The following is a 20,247-nucleotide window of genomic DNA, read 5'->3' on the forward strand; positions in this document are numbered from 1 at the left end:
AGGCAGGAAACAAATCCTGGGCAGGGCGCCAGCCCACCGCAGGCACACACACACACATGCCAAGCACACACTAGGGACAATTTAAAATTGCCAATGCACCTAACCTGCATGTCTTTGGATTGTGGGTGGAAATTGGAGCACCCGGAGGAAACCCATGCAGACATGGGGAGAACATGCAAACTCTATGCAGGGAAGGACCCGGGAAGCAAACCTGGGTCTCCTAACTTCGAGGCACTGCGCCACTGTGCCACCCAGATCATGTCTCTACCCAAGATTTTTTTATTATAATAGAGAGATGTAAAACTGAGGTCCTGACACTCTGTAGTCATAAAAGATCCCTGGGCATCTTTCATTAAGAGCAGGGTGTATCCCAATGTCCTGGCTATATTGCCCTCTGTGGCTTAATCACCCCCTGTAACTAACTGTCTCTCTCTCACTCTCTCATCACTTCACCACCTGACAGCTAATGTGTGGTGAGCATACTGGATCAAAAATGACTGACATCACATCATCCAGGTGGATGCTACATATTACTGGTGGTTGAAGTGGCTCTCCACTCACTAAAGCACTTAGTAGTGAGAAAAAGTGCTACATAAATGTAAAGAATTATTATTATTTATTATTAAATCATTTATTTACGGGAAAAATAATGTTTTAGAACAATGCATGCTGAGGAACCAAGATCCTAATTCTGGTTTATACAAATTCTTGAGAATGCATTGTATTTGTAATCCTGAGCATACATTTTCAACTGGTTGTTTTTATTTGCAAACCTTTAATTAAAAATATACAGAGGTTTCCCATTTTATTGCTTTCATGTTTTGTTTCTTGGTCAAGATTACTGTGGTAAAACGCTGAGCTGGGCTGACTAGGTCATCCTATCCCCAGCAACTATTTCTGGTTTCTCCTGGGTAGTCATCTGACACTCCTAGGCATGTTGACAGCTATATGTCCTGAGTCTGCGCCTTGATCTTCTCAAGGGAGACAATGCCTGCTACACCTCCTGTGTGAGGCAACCAGGGACATTCTATCTACAATCCCAAATCACCTCTACTGGCATCTCTCAATCCCTAGCGAAGCTGCAATTCTACTCTGAAATCCACCTGTATGGCTGAGATCCAATCCAAGCAACTTGGCACAGGAAAACAATTTAGCTGCTTGCACTTGCAATTTCATTCTTTCAGTCACTACTAAGAGCATGTGACCAGAGGTGACTCCTTACCAGCAAGGTAACTTGCAATATACAGTGAAGATCTACTAACACAACAACATTGTATGCAAACAGCAGAAATGCAACCCCTGGAATCTCAAACTGGACACTGTCCATATTTCAGCTGTACCTTGACATCCAGTCCATTACAATCATGCACAGTAGACAAGATGAGATGTATCATCAGGAGAGTCCAATGCCCACAATAAATGAATGAATGGATTCAATGTAGTGCCAAGGATTCAAACATAACTCTTGCTCTGCAATACTCATACTGACTAACACACAGTAGTGCCTCCAGAAATTGCCAGCCAGAAAATGCAATTTTAAAAAACAAAGTAAACAGACAAAAGATGTGACATACATGCTCATCTGGCAGTAGAAAGAGTAACTAGAACTATAGGAGTAGTGTAAGAAAGAAATTGATCAGTAAACTAATATCCAACAAGGAACATCAAAGAGTTTTTTTTCAGAATCAAGAGCACCTTGGTCTTAAGCACTAAACTACTTTTCAATAAATATTTACTGTTAAATATTTTAAATATACAGTATTAAATATTTTAATATAAACTAACTTTCAATAAATATTTCAAACTTTTATGAAGTTCCAAACTGGTGAGCTTAAGGGTGTCCTGCCAGTTATGGAAAAGCTACAGTAACAATTAGCAGGGCTATTACAAGGTGACAGCGGTGGCAGGGTGGCACATGATATCTTGAGTTATTTATTATCAATAATAATAATAACAATAATAATTCTTTACATTTATATAGCGCTTTTCTCACTACTCAAAGTGTTCCGTGCAGGAAGAACCCAGGACACAAACCCTCTTTACTGCAAGGCAGCAGCTCTACCGCTGAACCATCTGGGTGCATACCTATACTTGAACCATCAAAGATAATAACAAATGACACAAAGCTTAGAAACCATATGTGTCATTTAAGGATGGTCTGAGACTAAATACATTGTGTAATAGAATGTTGCAGTCAACCATATTGAATTTTAAGGTCAAAGTCAAAGTTTAAAATAATACTGAATGTGCATTTCCTAATTTGGAGAATATTATTATTATTATAATAATATTATTACTGATGACACTGCTATTGTGGGCTGCATCAGGAGTGGGCAGGAGGAGGAGTACAGAAAGTTAATCAAAGACTTAAATGGTGCGACTCAAACCACTTACACCTTAACACCAGCAAGACCAAGGAGCTGGTGGTGGATTTTAGGAGGCCCAGGCCCCTCATGGACCCTGTGATCATCAGAGGTGACTGTGTGCAGAGGGTGCAGACCTTTAAATATCTGGGAGTGCAGCTGGATGACAAATTGGACTGGACTGCCAATACTGATGCTCTTTGTAAGAAAGGTCAGAGCAGACTATACTTTCTGAGAAGGTTGACATCCTTCAACATCTGCAGTAAGATGCTGCAGATGTTCTACCAGACGGTTGTGGCAAGTGCCCTCTTCTACGCGGTGGTGTGCTGGGGAGGCAGCGTAAAGATGAAAGACGCCTCACGCCTGGACAAACTTGTTAAGAAGGCAGGCTCTATTGTAGGATTAAAGTTGGACAGTTTAACATCTGTGGCAGAGAGACGGGAATTAAGCAAACTCCTGTCAATCATGAAGAATCCACTGCATCCACTTAACAGTGTCATCTCCAGGCAGAGGAGTAGCTTCAGTGACAGACTGCTGTCACTGTCCTGCTCCACTGACAGACCGAGGAGATCGTTCCTCCCCCACACTATGCGACTCTTCAATTCCACCCGGGGGAGTAAATGCTAACATTAATTTTATTTTAATTTTTTTCATTTTTATTACTATTTAATTTAATATTGTTTCTTTGTATCAGTATACTGCTGCTGGATTATAATTTCCTTTTGGGATTAATAAAGTATCTATCTATCTATCTATCTATTATAAAACTAACAGGAGTAGTACTGTATATGAAGACATTTTTAGCAGGGGAGTGCTAATACCACATGTACTTCAGACCAGGTCATCCACATGAAGCTAAGCATGTTTGTGTCTGGCCAGTACTTGGATGGGAGACAAACCAGAACAATCTTGGTTGCTGCTGGAAGAGGTGTGTTAGCAAGGCCAGCAGGGGGGTGCTTACCCTGTGGTCTGAATGTGGATCCCAATGCCCCAGTGCAGTGACAGGGACACAGTGCTGTAAATATGGTACCATCCCATGAATCTCTTGAACAGCCCACAACAGCCTAATCATTCTTGCCCCCTAATCATCCCCTGTCTCTAATTGGCTATCTCACACACTTCACCACCTAACAGTGAGCGTACTGGCACAAAAATTCATCCAGGTGAATGCTACACATTAGTCGTGGTTCCCTACTCACTAAAGTGCTTTATAAATGAAAAAAATTATTATTTATTTTTCCTTTTAATACTTTTATTATATACCAAAGGTTAAACTTACAAGACATGTGGCTTTTATTTTATTATTCACAATGTATTTTTTTTTATATTATTTAACATGGTTCTGAAACCATGCAGAGCTTCTTTACATTTACATTAACTTAATTTTGACAGCAGCTGCTTTATCTACAGCCTGCTTTACAAGCGAGTTGTCGTTTATATTACACTCATAGCTTAGATCAGAGGATCATCAGATAACTCTTACTATATACAGTTGGCTCATCACTGTGGTTCTCATATGTGCATTTATTGACAAGGGCAGGCGTAAAATAAACAACAAACTAGAGTTTGCTTCCTTTACATATAATGTGTTTGCACAGACCAATCCTTGTCAACCTGATGTGTTTCACATATATAGAATTAAGCACTGGAGATATCAGAATTTCTGCTGAGTCATTTGAATTTTATTTTTTCCCTATAAGTAAACTGACTTTTAGAACGAGCAGAATTCATTCACATTCGTATGGCAGCTACAAACCAATAAAGTAAAAAGCTGTGTCACTGGTAACATTATCATGATTTATTGTTTATGGACTAATTCAGCCTTCCAACCATTTTCATAACCTGTTCATTCAGGGCAGGGTTGTGGGGAAGCTTAGCAGTCATCAGGCACAAGGCAGGAACAACTCCTGGACCTAGTTGAATGTATGCTTACATTTTATTTAAGCTGAATTGCATAAACCTGCGTAGTAAAATGCTACTGATGCAATTTTAGATTCCACATTTTACAGCTTTCCACATTATGTTAGCTTTCAGACTCTTCATTTTGTGCATCATATAAGTAAATAATATAAAGTACTGTTATGAAAAACTATGTTTTTCACATTAAGCCATGTAAAAAAAATATATATACAAAAAAAAGATCAATTATATTATGTGAAGGAGATCCTGATATACTGTACACTAATTGAATATTAGGGAGTAATTTTATCTTTGAAGCAGACTGCAGGAAGTCTAAATCATGCTTAACTGTTACTCTTTTTTTTTCCGCTATGAAGATTTGTCCAAGCTTTAGGTCTCCTGGAAGGGCGGTGTTCACTATATCTTATCTCTGCCTGGGCAGCATGCCAGCCATTGCCAGTAGATATGTTAATCATTTTACCCAGTATTACCACACAGTACTACAATACTATGTCTATTCCATATTACTGTAGTATCTGTTTTGAATCAAAAAGCCTGTCTTTACTAATAAATAATGAAGCAAATACATCATTTTGCTTTCCACTGCTTAAAATATTACAAACATTCCTGGAATACCAGGTTGTATACAATTAATTTATGACACCACTGATTACCTCCTGAGCTAGAGGAAATTTCCTTTAGCTTAGAAGTCTAATGTATTGTTATGGTGAATGAGCTAGAACTTGAGAGACATCTTTATGTGCGACTTATCAGTTCCCTAGAGGTTACAAATTCCTGTCTTGGCCCACAACATTTAATTATGAAAGAGTCACGCTATGAAAGAAATATATTTGAACTGTGGTTTTTTGCTGTTTACAGATATTTAATAAAATGTCTACAACACATAGAAGAAACACACAGGCTTTTGTAATTAAACAGGAGAGCATTTTAACCATCAAATGAAACCATTTTTTAATGAAACACATGCAGAGGCATTTGTTTTCTTAAGCAGCTATGTCACGAAGGCTTAGGTTCACCTCACCATGCTGTGCACTGTCAGGATGATGGCATTCTATTCCATCCTTATCCTTTTTTAAGAATGCAAATAAGCTTCAAGAACCCTAGGCCGAAAGGCTGGCCTCCATTTTTTGAGGCCTACTTTGCCAAAAGATTAGATACAGGTCTAAGCCTATTAGAAAACTACACACTTGGCATGGCTAGTTTAAAGAATATCAGTTGATAACAGATTACTTTTTTCACAGCTTCCCACCAACATTCAAAAGACAAGGAAATTTAAGCATTATTTTCAAATGGAAATCCGCCTAATAAAAGTTTTATTTAGGAATGAACATTCCTTGGTGAAAAAATTACTTCACAATAGAGTGTTTATACATTCTCACAAACCAATGTGAAAAGTGCAAAACCTAAAATGAATTTTAATATAACAAGGATTACTCACACTTTAGTCTAAAATGTAATTGTCATAAAAATCACACCTTTATAGATACCTCCTGTTATGACTTTAAATGCAATTTGTGAAGACTGAAAGTGGTACTTATAATTGGCCAAGTCTGACCCTGAGTTTAGTGTGATTCACATTAGACGTCTCTGAACAGGTCAGTGACATCGGAAAAACCTGGATGTTGGTTCCAAAGTCCCTTCAAGCCTCTATAAGAGATGGCTTGCAAAAATGAAAATACTGTAAACTGAGAAGCAAGCTGGCAAATTGCCTCTAGATAAGTACACACAGAAAAATGCTGCAGGTTGAATAGCTTAGCTGCAGCAGCATACCATCAATCATGCCCAGGGGCCCTCACCAGGACACAGTGTGTTTCATTTGATTGGTGTTTAGGCCAATCAGTTATACCTCTGCTTTGAAATTTTGCTTATTTGAATTATTTTCCCTGTGAGACATTGTCTGATTGGTCTTATCTGCTTTTGGGATATTGGCTTTTCATCAGTGCTGGAGACAACTGGAAATTGGGTCCTACAGAACAACTCGACACTCCTTGCTTACTCAAAAATGTATGTCATCACATCAGTGGCTTCTGAGTATCAGTTTGGTTGAGGCAGATATAGACCCATTTCCTTAAGTTGCCTATGGTCATACAGATTGAAATATATTTTAAATTAATTTAACACAGTTTGACTGAAAAAGTGAATTCTGAAATGTATCGATGGAGAGTTCTGCTCAAGAAACAGAGCTAGAATGTACAAACAATTAAACCATTTGCAATACTAAATTTATTTAAATTCGGGATACTTGAAATTTCCAAAGGTGTATCTTTAGACTGGAATTAAAGAAAAACTTTTTATTTTTCAGTTCCAAGCTGATGAAACAAATCTTGATTTATATAGCACTCCATGGCAATTTGCAAGTACTGTAAAGATCTATAGTGCAAGTGTCCTTTGAAATTAATCTTGACATTCTGTATAACCATACCATTTATTATAGCAGGAGAAATGATTGCATATTGTTAACCATAATTAATTTTACCTTCTGTTTCACTCACTGCATTCTTAAACTGATGTAATCAACTTTAAAATGGATATATGTTTGGCCAGAGGCAAAAGTCAGGTTGTTAATGTTTATTGGGTTCAGTAAGTTCCATCAAAAACAGAGTTATAAACATAAGTGTTAAGATGTAAGCATTGTGCACCTGGGTCCACTATCTTTTATTGGGGTATAACGAATGACAGGGAACTACAAAGGATACAAGTGCCCAAGGGAACAAAAAGATTCTTTAAAGTCTCCCGGAATCGTAGTCTATTGTTGACAATACTTTTCTGTGTGACACTATTCATGTGCTGCCCCCAACAATTTTAGAGCCAGGTTTCATAAAGCATTTCAAATTGTGAGAAGCATGTGTAAGCCAGGTGTCTCTGTTACAAAGTAATAAAAAAATCAGTTATTTCCAGTAGCTGCTGCTTTTTCAAACAGTTTTACACAGCATGCATTTTATTCTCTGCTTAATTCATTCCACTGACCCATCTATGTCTGGATGAAAAACCGAAGTATGTTTTAGCCTTGTTGTAGCAATGTAGCAATATTAGCATGTAAACGGTTCAGACATAAAAGTATTTATTTGATCTGCCAGAATTAAATAATCACAGACTATCAGAAAAATTCAGCTAGGACAGTTTACAATAAATAGTAATAACAAGCCATGCCTTTAGTTCAATTAATTTTAAATGTATTTATTTATAAAAGTACTCTTCCACTTATAAAGTAAGTCTACTGCCCTATGTACACTCTTGCCAATACATCATATCTTCTTTATTTAATTCAGTGTTGTGGAAGACAGAAGTCTCTCCCAACATCACAGTCCATCCCAAGTCCACTCATGCACCATATCTAATTTCATATATGACCAGTTTAGAATTGAACAAGATATGCATGTTTTAGTGACAATGAGTAAAACCCAAACAGACTTAGGGAGAATGCACAGTCTCCCAACAAAGAGTGATGGGTTTGGGATTTGAACTCACAAGACTAGAACTGTGAAACAGTAGCATTAACCACTGTTCCAACTTGTCACCCTCTTTTATATAAAGCATAATAAAATATAATACAGAATTTTATGCAATATAAAACCTACCATGCTGAAATTAAAAATACCAATTACCATGTACAGTATATACTGTAGGACAGCAATCTCACCAATGTGTCAGCAAAACCAAGGAGCTAATTATAGGCTTTAGGAAGCAGAAGGAAGACCACCCTGACATCTGCATTAGATGGGATGCTGTGGAGAGGGTGAGCAGCTTTACATTTCTGAGAGCAGCCATCAGCAGTGCCTTAAAGTGAGTACAACACATCTCAGTCATGGCAAAGAAGTGTGAGAAGCTCAGACATCTGAGAGCAGCTCACATTTCACCATTTGTTCTAACAAACTTCAAAAAGGTGAACAGCAGTCTATCCTCAATGGTTACATTACATCCTGGTGTGGAACCTGCTTGCCTCAATATAATAAAGCTATGCATAGAGAAGTGAAGGCAGCATAGAATATTACCAACACATGGGTCACCTCTGTTCAGGTCATACAGCATATGATACTGTACATGTTGCCTTAGAAAAGCAAACAATATTATTAAAGACTTCTGTAATCTTGCACTCTCACTTTTTGCCCCCTCTTCTGGCAAACAGTACAGGACCATTTGTGCTTTCTCCAGTATATTCAGTGACCATTCTTATCCATAGGTCATAAGTTACTCAACAGTCAGTCATAATAACATATTAACAAATACTGCACATGTACATCAATTGCACACTTGTATTTATGAATAATTATTTACTTATTTGTAAACTTTTTTTTATCTTACATCAATAACATACTATACACAGTATACAGTATAGTATGTAATACACACCAATCAGTAACAACATTAAAAACACCTACCTAATACTGTATTGTGTAGGTCCCATTTGTGCTGCCAAAACAGCTCTGACCCATCAAGGCATGGACTGTACAAGACCTCTGAAGATGTCCCGTGCTATCTGGCACCAAGATGTTAGTACCAGATCCTTTAAGTACTGTAAGTTGCAAAATAGAGCCTTTAAGGATCTGACTTGTTTTTCCAACACATCCAACAGATGCTCAGTCAAATTCAGATCTGGGAAATTTGGAGGTTAACCCAATACCTTTTACTCTTTTTTATCTTCCTTCCTCCATTCCTGAACAATGTATGCAGTGTGGAAGGGCGCATTATCCCACTCAAAGAGGCCACTGCTATCACGTAATACCATGAAGGAGTGTACGTGGTCTGCAACAATCTTTAGATAGGTGGTACAAGTCAAAGTACCAGCCACATGAATTCCAGAACCCAAAGTTTCTCAGCAGAACATTACCCAGAGCATCAAATTCCCTCTTCCAGTTTGTCTTCTTTCCAACGTGCATCCTGCTGCCATCTCTGCTCCAGGTAAACAATGCACTCGAACCCAGGCATCCATATCTAAAAAAAAAAATGTGATTCATCAGACCGGGTCACTTTTTTCCATTGCTCCAGGGTCCAGTTCTTCTGATGCTCACATGCCTATTGTAGGTGCTTTTGGTAGTTGATAGGGGTCAGCATGAGCACTTTGACAAGTCTATGGCTACACAGTCTCATATGTAGCAATCTATGATACACTTTGTGTTCAGACACTGTTCTCTTATGAGAATCTTTATTTTTTTCATAAATTTGTGCAACAGTAGCTCTCCTGTGGGATCAGACCAGTTGAGCTAGGCTTCGCTCCTCATGCATGCCAATGCGACTTGGGCACCAATGGTCCTGTTGCCGGTTCACCAGTTGTCCTTCCTCAGGCTGGTTTTGGTAGGTACTAACTGCTACATACTGGGAACATCCCCACAAGACCTGCTGTTTTGGAGATGCCCTGACCCAGCTGTCTAGCCATTGCAACTTGGTTCTTGTCAGAGTTGCTCAGATTCTTATGCTTGTACATTTTTCCTGTTTCCAGCACATGACCAAGAGCTGGCTGTACACATGCTTCCTAATATATTGTAACCCACCCCTTGTCAGGTGCTATTTTAATGGGATTATCAATGTTATTCACTTCATCTGTCATGGGTTTTAATGTTGTGGCTGATTGATGTATGTTGCATTCTTTATATTTTTTGTATGTCTTTTTTTGTTGGTATTGTATCATTATCACTATTCTAAGGAGACTTGTAAGTAAGAATTTCAATGTACTATAACAATAAACTTGAAATATATAGATACAGTATATACAAATGTTAGTCAGTCATTCTCTAACCTGCTATATCCTAACACAGGGTCACAGGGGTATGCTGGAGCCAATCCCAGCCAACACAGGGCTCAAGGCAGGAACAAATCCCTGGGCAGGGCACCAGCTCACTCAGCATCCAATACTGGAGATGAGAAAAACACTATTCAAAAAAAACCAAAACACTACTTGGTATTGGATTCCAACTGTTGTAAATTAGTCAGTCAACCTGCCAAAATACCAACAGCCTACAATGCAAAAAGTAACAGATAGCTAAAGCAGAATATGGTGAGAATGTTATTTAGTGTCCACCAGTGGTATAAAATCATTGGCCTTGCAAGGTTAGGAAGGGTAATTAGAATACTAATGATAAAAACAGCAAAATCTGTTTTATAATGCACACCACAGATAAGCCTTAGTGTTCTGATGTAAACACAAGTGCTCAAGGTGTCACAATTCCTTCAGATGTAGCTCAAACCGACCAGTCGAGGTTTATTTTCTGCACATCAGAAAAATTACTGTATTACCAGCAGTGGCCATTTCCACCTACTACTTGTAATGTATATAATGTCTGAGTGAGGAGCAGTCGCAATGACTTCATAAGGCATGACAGATATCACACAGGTTTTACAAGATTATATTTTGCAATTAAAAAACAAAAACATTTTTATTAATGTACTCCAATTCATATTTTCTGTTCCATGTTTAAATACATGTCATAAGCATGGCACAATTAATCTGAACAATAAAAATGAATTAATTAATTAAATAAATAAAAATGCCTTATTCAGGCTAGTTTCACTCTAACCATTCTGTTAAATACTGTAGCTGTCGTGTTAGCAACTGTAAGAAGAATGATTATTGGAATTATATCTGTCTTGCTATTCAAGCAGATTCATCTTAGGTGCTATGTATGCCAAAGTACTTCCTGAATTCCCTCCCTCATTCTGTAAATAAGATGGCAGTAATGCCATCTTTGTACATTGTCTTTTTTGTCATAGGCCAGAGTTTCTGTAGCTGTTAGGCTTCTGTTTGTGATAAGTTGTCTGTGGCAGGAAGGATTTTTCGGTTATTTTATGGTCTTTCCCTGTGTCTATTAAAGCCTCTGTTAAAGTTCCACTTAAAGAGACAGTCACAACGCGTGGTGATGTCAGTCTATCTTGCTGACTGTTCCTTAGTGCATATGCTAGAGAAGTGTTAAACCTTTTTACTAAGCTACAGTCCATCTCTTCTTCAGATAGCTGACAGTGGGGAGAAATGTGTCCATATTCTCCACACCGGAAGCAACAGTCTGTACTATTTGATGACTTTGATTCTTTCTCTAGATCTTGGATACTTAATTTGTGTTTTCCACCATCACACACCCTTAACCTTTCGTCAAATACTCCAGCTCTTGGCACAATCTTTCCACTGTATCTCAGAAGTCTTTTGGGGCTGGTGTTCCTCTTCTTTACTTGTAGATCTTTTTTCATGGCTTGAGAAGCTACAGTATGCTCCACTTTTGCAAGAAGCTCTCCTGGACTAGAATAATCTAAAGCAGAAAATTTCTCTCTCAAGGATTCAGGGAGTCCTTGAATAAAGCGGTTAATGACAACTCTTTCCACAATTTGGGCCCTGTCCAGAGTTTCAGGTTCTAGCCATTTTCGGGCAGTATGCCACAAATCAAACAGCTGGCTTCTTGGAGAACTACCAACTTGAAACTTCCATTCATTGAACTTCTGTCCACTTAAGGCATAAGAGATTCTTAATCTGGACTGAATTTCATTTTTCATTTTATCATAGTCTTTGTATTTTTCATTCTCCAGCTCATTATATGCCTTTAGAGCCTCTCCAGTCAGAAATGGACCCAGTATCTTGCTCCACTGTGATCTTGGCCAGCCAGACCGAGTAGCAATTTGCTCAAATGTCTGTAAATAGGCTTCAAAATCCTCCCCAGCTGTCATCTTCTGAAGCAGAGGTGAAGGTTGAATAATGTCAAGTTCCAGTGTCTCTGTTCTTCCTGATGGTGGCTGTACTGTAGATTGAGGATGTGCTTTGGGCAACACTGCTTGAATTCTTCTCAGTTCCACCAGCAATTGGTTGAGTAACACCTGCTGCTCTGCTTGTGTGCTCTGAGTATTTGCTACTTGAATTTGCATTTTTTTAAAAGCCTCTTCCATCTTTAATAACCTGGAAAGTATTCTTAATATTATTTCACCTCTGCAAAGACAGAAATGGAAATTGTGCACAGAACTTAGTGGTTTCTTAGTACTTGAAATAAGGGAGTTCTAGTAATGAAGGCATAGTGCAAGAATAATTAAGGAGATTCGATTCCAACATTGTTCAGTATTAAGGATCACAGCTGATTTAGTCCTTCTTCCCTTGAAGGTAGAAATCTCTTCCAACCTACATAAGAAAGGAAACATGTGGATATTCAAATACAAAATGTTACACACAGCAGAAAGTATGTAAAATGAATTTTATATCACCCATCTGCTATTTATGTAGATCTGAATGCTTCATAATTTAATACACAGCAATGTAAAAGGTGCTCTCAAGTAAACTTTTTCCTTTAAAGTCCACAGGATGAGAGGCATGATTTATACCTGCAGGAAGAACGTGACCCATATTCATATCAGAGGTAAAGTGATGATACTGCCTGTAGGATAAGACTCACTGTTACATACTTTACACCACATAGAATATTGCACACCATATACTATGAAATATGTACATATGTACTTCACATCCCTTAGCAAAATACCACAAATGCATCATACTGTGTATATATATATATATATATATATATATATATATATATAGTGGCAGTAGGGGCGCTAGTGCTCCCTTGAACCCTCAGGTACAACTCCAGACCCAAGGTAAAAGTCCAAGACTCTTTATTTTTTTAACACAAATGTGCACCAAGCACCTTCCACACTACTCATTAACAATAAACCAATTCTAACACAATACACTAATTACTCCTCCTCCCCCAGACACTTTGCTCCTCTCCCTCCCAGCACAGCTCAGCGTCTGGACTGAGCCGTCATCCTTTTATAGCCCCTGACCCGGAGGTATTCCTGTCCCAGCAGTCCACAGTTCCTTACTCCTTCCGGGTCAGGGCAATCAATCCATTAGTTTAACCCGGAAGCACGACATTCCTTCCTGTCACGTGACCGTGATGTACTCCCAGGTCATAAGGCATCACAGAGCCCATAAGCCCCCCCACAGCGACTCCTGGTGGTCCCCAAGGTATCCAACTGGGCTGCGTATAAATACTAGTCCATAAGGCCCTGCTGGACCTCGGGGCACAATCCTGCTGTCGGGAAAGCTCCTCCTGGCGGCCCGGGGGTGAGGACCGGCATGTTAAGCCGGCAGTCCTCCACAATATATACATATACATATATATATATACACATATATACACATATATATACATATACGTATATACATATATATACATATATAAATATATATATACATATACATATATAAATATATATATACATATACATATATAAATATATATATACATATATATATATATATATATATACATATATATATATATACATATATATATATACATATATATATATAATATATATATTTATATATATATAAATCGACATAGGCACAAGGAAAACAAACAGACTACACACAGACAAAGACTGGATCCCCAAATTCAAACCCATGGTACCGGATCCATGCAGCAGCACTAACAACTGCAACATTGTGCTGTCATGTTAAAAAAAGGACATATTTTAATGGCTTTCAAAGGGCTGGCTGAGAGCACTGCACAGACTTCTAACTGCAAAACTACTAAATGATACAGTGGATAATCAAATATAAAATTAGCAAATAATCATATGGTATGTAAATACAGAATACTACAAACAGAAAAAATTGAACTTTTGCTCTAAGTTTCTTAGATGTTTATGTTGAGATTTAAATAGCATCATAAAAAATACAGCAATTTCAATTAATTTTTTAATCTGCTTATATCCAGTTTAGGTTTCTGAGGGAATAGAACCTACCCCAGCAACATTAAGTGCAAGGCAGGAACCAATCCTGCATGGATAGCAGCTCATTGCATTACATGGTACTACCCACAACCACACTTACTTATACAATGTTTTACAGTTTTTTTAGACTGTGCAAGACAGTGGGAAACAAAAACTATTGGTGTTGTGAATTATAATATCCAAATGTAGACAGTGGTTATCCTTGCTTCATTATGAATCTAGGGTTCTGAGTTTGAATCCTGCACCAATTCATTGTCTGTGTGTGTATACTGTATATTCCTCCCATACCCCCAAAAGACATAACAGGTTATGTAAATGGCAATTTCAAACTGGCTTTCTGTGGGTTTGTGTGTATATGGGCCCTATGTTGGACCGCTACGCTCAATTATATAAATTATCTACAATTGCTTTATTCAACTGAGGTTTGCATGGGCCTGGCTCTGGCACCACTGAGTGTAGCGGTCCAACATAGGGCCCAAATACACACAAACCCACATAAGGCCAGTTTGAAATTGCCATTTACATAACCTGTTATGTCTTTTGGGGTATGGGAGGAATACATACACACAGACAATGAATTGGTGCAGGATTCAAACTCAGAACCCTGGATTCATAATGAAGCAAGGATAACCACTGTCTACAATTTAACAATAACTTAATCAAAGAACATTATAAATCAAACACTGACATATATATTGGACCCATTTTGAGGTGCAAATTAATCTAAACTGCACGTTTTTGGGATGTGAAGGGAAACTGGAGTTTCTGAAGAAAACACACAATAATATTGGGAGAATGTGGGAACTCAAGATTGACAGTAAGTGAGAGCGAGAGAGCTTAGGAGCATGCGTTGATTGCCAGTAAGCAATACGGTACTTGAAACAGTGAGGGGACAGTACTGACATGCAGCGACCTAAATACTTAAAAACAATGATTTTATTTCGATTAGAAATGACCAAATACCTACAGTTTAGGTGGTTTGGCGACTCTTAACTGACGAAATTGTGTGTGTTCATCCTTTTATGGTCTGGCGCCTTCTCCAGGGGTTGATCCTGCCTTGCGCACTATATTTGCTGGGACTGGCTCCAGCTCCGCGAACCTGCTTTGGAATGAGCGGGTTTAGGAAACGGTATGGTATTACCATTTTAATAGACGTAAAAAACGTACGGCTACTTAACTTAACACTGAATGGCATTCATCTATCTGTACATATACTAAAACGTACACGTTTGGAAAATACGTTGTACAACAATTAGTTTTTTGCATACTTTATTTAGCTGTGCGGTGTTATTTGTCTTTTCAAATTTTGTAAATGTTTTTTGTTGCTAATATTTGTATAGCATTTTCAGATTGTTCTGTTTATAAAATTACCTGAAAGCATTGTTCTTTTGCCTTAAGCCAGTACTGCACGTTCGCAGGTTTCCATATAGGTGGAGGCAGTATGGGTAACACGCTTTCACTATTCCGCAAGGAAGGAATGTTTCTGCAATCTACAGCTCTCCCATCCTAACACGCTTCTTCCCTATTATGGTGTGCATTTCCTACATGCCCTTCGTCCAATGGTCAGAGCCAAAATTCTCCACACAGCCAATCGCGTTCTGTTTTAAAGTCCCTTCATTCTGGGCATCGTGGAAGTTGCTCACGCAGCAGGGGGGGTGGACTTCTGAAACCGCTGTAATCGAACGGATTCCACTATTTTAGATGAGACATTTACCACATAAAGCCCTATGTCCCATCATGTTTTTGTATTAAACTGCAAAAGTGGATAGTATTCTTCTCGGGTCAAGTGGCTGTTGTTCTGTTTTTGCGATCTCTGTCTCTTTCTCCCTCTCGATGTAAATGTTCCCCGTCCCAACACGCTGTAGTAGCGCCTCGCACTTACCAAAGTTTCGGGCAGCGGTAGCAACTTGGAATTCCTAACAGGAACATTGCGAAGCTGTTGTAAGATAAGTTTCTTTACACGAACGCCGAGAATAACATAAATTTCATTGGCAAGCAAAGGCTAAAGTGGACAGCGGCTGTGGATTTATAATTTGGGCTTGAATGTGACATGTAACCAAGAAACGTTTTCCTGCAAGCGACTGGGCGTCCCGCTTGGGCGCGCTCTATTGGAGGTGTCTGAGGTAAGAACTTGACCTTACCGGGTAGACGGGTGCTTCTATGCTGTACGCTTCAGTCTTTTTTACTTTCCATGCCCTTTTGTGAAGCGAATTTGTGGTGGGTTATTTTTTGCAATCATCATCTACTTTTTGTTAGGATACTTGTGTTCACACTGCTTTCAGGACGTGTTTAGCATTTTTGTGCAAGTAAACTGTGGTAAACGTGGCCCTAACCGACGGATTGGGAGATAGACAGTATGCAAGTAGCTAAAGATAATACTACCCTGACGGACAACAGCTAAACAGAAATGTTGCGCATTTGGCTGGTAGTCCTTCCATTTCAGCGGATATCATCAGTTGCAGTCCGCGGGGAGCCGTTTGATTGCGCATCTGGCGATCAAGGTACGCGACCTTCCGTTGAACCAACGTTCTGCGGTTTTGGAGTTAAGTGTCTTCTGTCAGCGGAGCGGATCGATTTGCTGAGTTACATTTAGGCTTCTTGTTTACTTCGGCAGTCATTAACTGAGTTCCAGTGTGGTTTCTGATTTCGGCCCTGACACATTTCCCTCCATTTTTCCTCACTCAGCTTAAACAAACAGTACAGGCACCTCGAGTTTAGAGACATAGCTGTAATGAAACAAATAAGTGACAGAGAGCTGCATTGTCTCCGCTGTTGGAGGAGGATTCAATTATAGCACGGCTCTGTTCAGGCTCTCACGACGTGTGGGTTGTGAAAGACGAACATGCGAACTAACTTTTTACATAATTATAATTATTGTGCCTTTTGACAGCGCGGACAGATACAGTGAAGTTTTAATTTTTTTTCAGTTCACCTCTTAGGAGCGACGTAAATGATGAATGTTTAGTGGATTGCTTTCCACCTTGCTTCGCGTTGCTTGGGTGCTTTGCTGTTTAAGTGTAAATACGTTCCACTTAACGTGTGTCTGTGTCAACCCCTTAGCAAGGTCGGGTCATATCGCCCATCAGCACACTAACTACACATGGACTTATTTTCTAGATACTCAATGTATTACTTTCATTTGGCTTTATGTCACGGGCTAAACCGTTGTGAAATTTCTCCACCCTGTAAACATGTCGGCTTCCCCCCTTCGAATAATTAACTTGCTTCTTAGATATCACCTTCACTTTCTTCCAAAGTGTTTATTGTTACTGTTCTAAAAAAATTAAAAAATCAATAAAAAAGCTTCAGTTAACATTTTTTAACAAATCGCTAACTGGATGGAGGGAAACACGATCAAATACCGGACAGTTAAAAATCGGTTATTTTGTGATGAGTTTATATACTCGGTGTATTTACAATGTAGGAAGCGGGTTATTTTCTTATGCCCCATAAGATAACCATAGGTGCTGAAGATTTTTGATACATTTTACTTAATTTTGTCAGTTTTGTGACCATTTTATATACATAGGTTAGACAAAATGTACCTTCAAAATCAACTAGCACAGTTTAATATCAAATACTGTAATTTCTGTTTATTTTCCAAAAGCACTTACGCCAATATGGGGGAAATAGCCTGTCATGAAAGCACCAGATTAAAAACGTGAATCATTTCTGGGTTATGCCAGTCCATTTGCAGAGAGCACTTGTTCAGTGAGTGACAATAGTGATAGTACAATTGTAAATGCTGTCATTGTCAGTAGTTTGCACACACAGTTTTACATTTAAATATCTGGATTAAATAAATTAGTGGTAGAGATCATTTAAACACATTTTGTTTGAAGCATTGTAAAATCATAAAGTATGAATTAATTGTGACTGTAATACATAAGAAAGTCACCCATAGAAAAATGGTAAGCTATCTGAACCCAACCACATTTCTCCCTTTTTTTTGAGTTGGGTAGCGTTTGTGGCGACCTGTACATCTTTAAGAATAAATATTTGTACAGAACAGTCCACATCCCTAAACACCTTTTTGGGTGACTTAAAGAGAACTCTTACACAAACACAATGTAAGTGCAACACATATGTTTAAAGGAAAATATGTAGCAGTGGCCAAGAGATTTGCTGTATAAAAAAAAAAAGTCCTTGCTAGCTAGAAAAATATTCTTTCATCCAGGCAGTAGATTAGCTAGTAGTAGTAGTAGGTAGCAGCATGCAATCACCCAGATACAAGATCTGGCTGTGGCAGTAGCACTGTGTAATGTACAACTCCCGTCCTATAATCTGCAGGAATATCAATTCAAGTTTGTTTTATTTGCTAAATGTAATTATTGTAGTGCGATTCTGGTTTACATTTGTTTCTGTTAGTAACACTGAAAATATCAAGTAATTACAATTAATTAATTTAAAAATAAATGGGAAGAAAAGCATGAAAATGTACTGTGCTTGTAGTGTACTAGGATGATATTTGACTGATAAGATTTCAAGCAATAATAGTAAGATAATTGTAATGGTTTTAAGTTTGTCCTAGAAATGTACATTTTTTATTGTTGAGTTAAAAAAATCTTTATTCAGAATGTCTTTTGACTGCTTGTTGTACTATGGAGTCGTGCAGGATTTACAAAAACATTCAAAGACAGTGTGGCTGGCCCATCAATGAGGCAGTTGTCTGCAAAGATGAGGTGTTCCACAGCATCCCATACATACTGTACATGATATTTATTAGAAGCTAGTCTGTGGGGCTTGAATTTCATGTGTGACCAAGAGGTGGGATTTCCTCCTGTTTTATCAACAAATTGGGAAATTTTCATTCAGTGGTTTAGTGTAGTTTATGTAAAGAATTAAATAATCGTCACTGACTGATTTATGTTGCCATATGCTTGCCCTAAATTTATTCAGTGACATTTAGTCTCCATTAATTGAAAAGTAAATGCTGTGTAAAATCGATTCTAAACATTAAACTTCAAGTATTATTATATCATTGTTGCAAAATGACTGAATACCAGGAAAATTCAGGATGTTTTCATTTATACAAACTGTTTTGTAAAAGTAAACTTTTCATACTATGTCAGAAAAAAACAAACTTTGTCATGTCTCTGACATTTGCTCTTGTATTTATGTTTATATCAGTATATATGCTCATAGGCATAATACCATCACATGTTCACAGTACAGATGAGCTGATCAGCATTCAATGTATTACCACTCTTTGGCGTGTTGGTTAGGAGTGTAATACTATGTTACCTTGAAACTATGAACTTCTGTCTTCCTTATCTCAAATAATGACCTCATCCCCAAGTTGGATGGAGGGACACATTAGCAAGGTGCACAACACCCATGAAGAGTAATATTTAATTGACAAATCAAAATAATTCAGATTCATATGTCACACCCAGTACTTTATTTTTCCAACTCTTTATTTAATTTTTTAGGTTTGTCCCAAATTTAAGGCTAATCTTGTGAAATCAAACCTGTTAATTTAAAATTATTATTTCAGAATTGAATTTAAAGCAGTTTCTGTTCTGTTGTTTTCCTGGTACCTCACATAACTAATAAGACTTTGCTATTGCTTAAAACTGTGTATTAATGTAGTATACAGGCTGCCAATGAAAATGGCATCCCTTTCACCCTTATACCATTCAAACACATGCTGTATGTACTTCATTCACATTTTATTTGTTATACTAAACAAACATTACTTTGTTTTCAAAAACCGAATGATTGATCCAAGTTTGTTTACTGACCCTTTTTCAGGAATCAAGTGTGCAGTTTCAGTACTAATTGCACATCCGTGAGATTATGCACTTCCTTTCATTAACACATTCCATGTCATATTACTGAAGAGATTAATGTTGTGCTTCAAATCATTAACAAATGTCTGGGCAATATAGAAGTTTTGTAACACTAACTAAATACATTCATCTACAAATCACTCCAAAATAAAAATGTATGTGAGGTTGAAGCCCCGTACAAAGTTGGATCCTGTTTTGTGTCCAGTGCCACCGACGTAATCACCATATCCCTGAACTGGATCAGACTTTGTCAAATTTTGGATGGTGGGAAGGCTAAGTGTAGCCACATTTATAGCAGTCCATTGAAAAAATGTGAAGTTTATTATTGTTGTGTATATCACTGTATTAAAAAATAATCTTGACACTCAGTTGACAGGTGATCAGTCAAAACACTGCGTTCTCAAAGCATGCATGTATCATGTATTTTTATTTATAAACTATATACTTTCTGTGATGATGTAAAG

At 37.9% G+C, this 20,247-nt stretch overlaps 2 protein-coding genes and 1 long non-coding RNA gene across 28 annotated transcripts in view; 1 reads left to right on the forward strand and 2 right to left on the reverse strand.

The window, feature by feature from the left end:
• The window catches only part of LOC120533812, a 47,746-nt gene extending 37,779 nt beyond the window's left edge, over positions 1-9,967 (reverse strand). The window contains exon 1 of the long non-coding RNA XR_005634627.1: positions 8,663-9,967. This is a non-coding gene — a long non-coding RNA (uncharacterized LOC120533812). The remainder of the gene's footprint in view (positions 1-8,662) is intronic.
• The window catches only part of LOC120533808 (protein-methionine sulfoxide oxidase mical3a-like), a 457,937-nt gene that overhangs the window by 105,078 nt on the left and 332,612 nt on the right, over positions 1-20,247 (forward strand). For 2 of the 23 annotated variants that reach the window (XM_039760785.1, XM_039760787.1), the window contains exon 1: positions 15,657-16,114. The exons of the other annotated variants lie outside the window; for them this stretch is intronic. The gene's annotated coding sequence lies outside the window, so the exon portion shown is untranslated. Of the gene's footprint in view, positions 1-15,656; positions 16,115-20,247 lie in introns of those variants that run through there. 23 annotated transcript variants of the gene reach the window in all.
• On the reverse strand, positions 10,288-16,941 carry LOC120533811. Of its 4 annotated transcripts, none has more exons than XM_039760810.1 (3): positions 15,363-15,543; positions 14,959-15,090; positions 10,288-12,372 (listed from the first exon to the last, which is right to left on the reverse strand). In XM_039760810.1, the coding sequence occupies exon 3, from the start codon at positions 12,144-12,146 to the stop codon at positions 10,983-10,985; it is 1,164 nt and encodes a 387-aa protein (XP_039616744.1). In that variant the 5' UTR covers positions 12,147-12,372; positions 14,959-15,090; positions 15,363-15,543; the 3' UTR covers positions 10,288-10,982. The 4 variants fall into 4 exon arrangements, with proteins under 4 accessions (XP_039616744.1, XP_039616745.1, XP_039616746.1 ...); XM_039760811.1 differs by having other exon boundaries at positions 14,959-15,093; XM_039760812.1 differs by lacking the exons at positions 14,959-15,090; positions 15,363-15,543 and adding an exon at positions 16,924-16,941.

Source organism: Polypterus senegalus, chromosome 8 (assembly GCF_016835505.1).
Source record: "Polypterus senegalus isolate Bchr_013 chromosome 8, ASM1683550v1, whole genome shotgun sequence".
Taxonomy (NCBI): Eukaryota; Metazoa; Chordata; class Cladistia; order Polypteriformes; family Polypteridae; genus Polypterus; species Polypterus senegalus.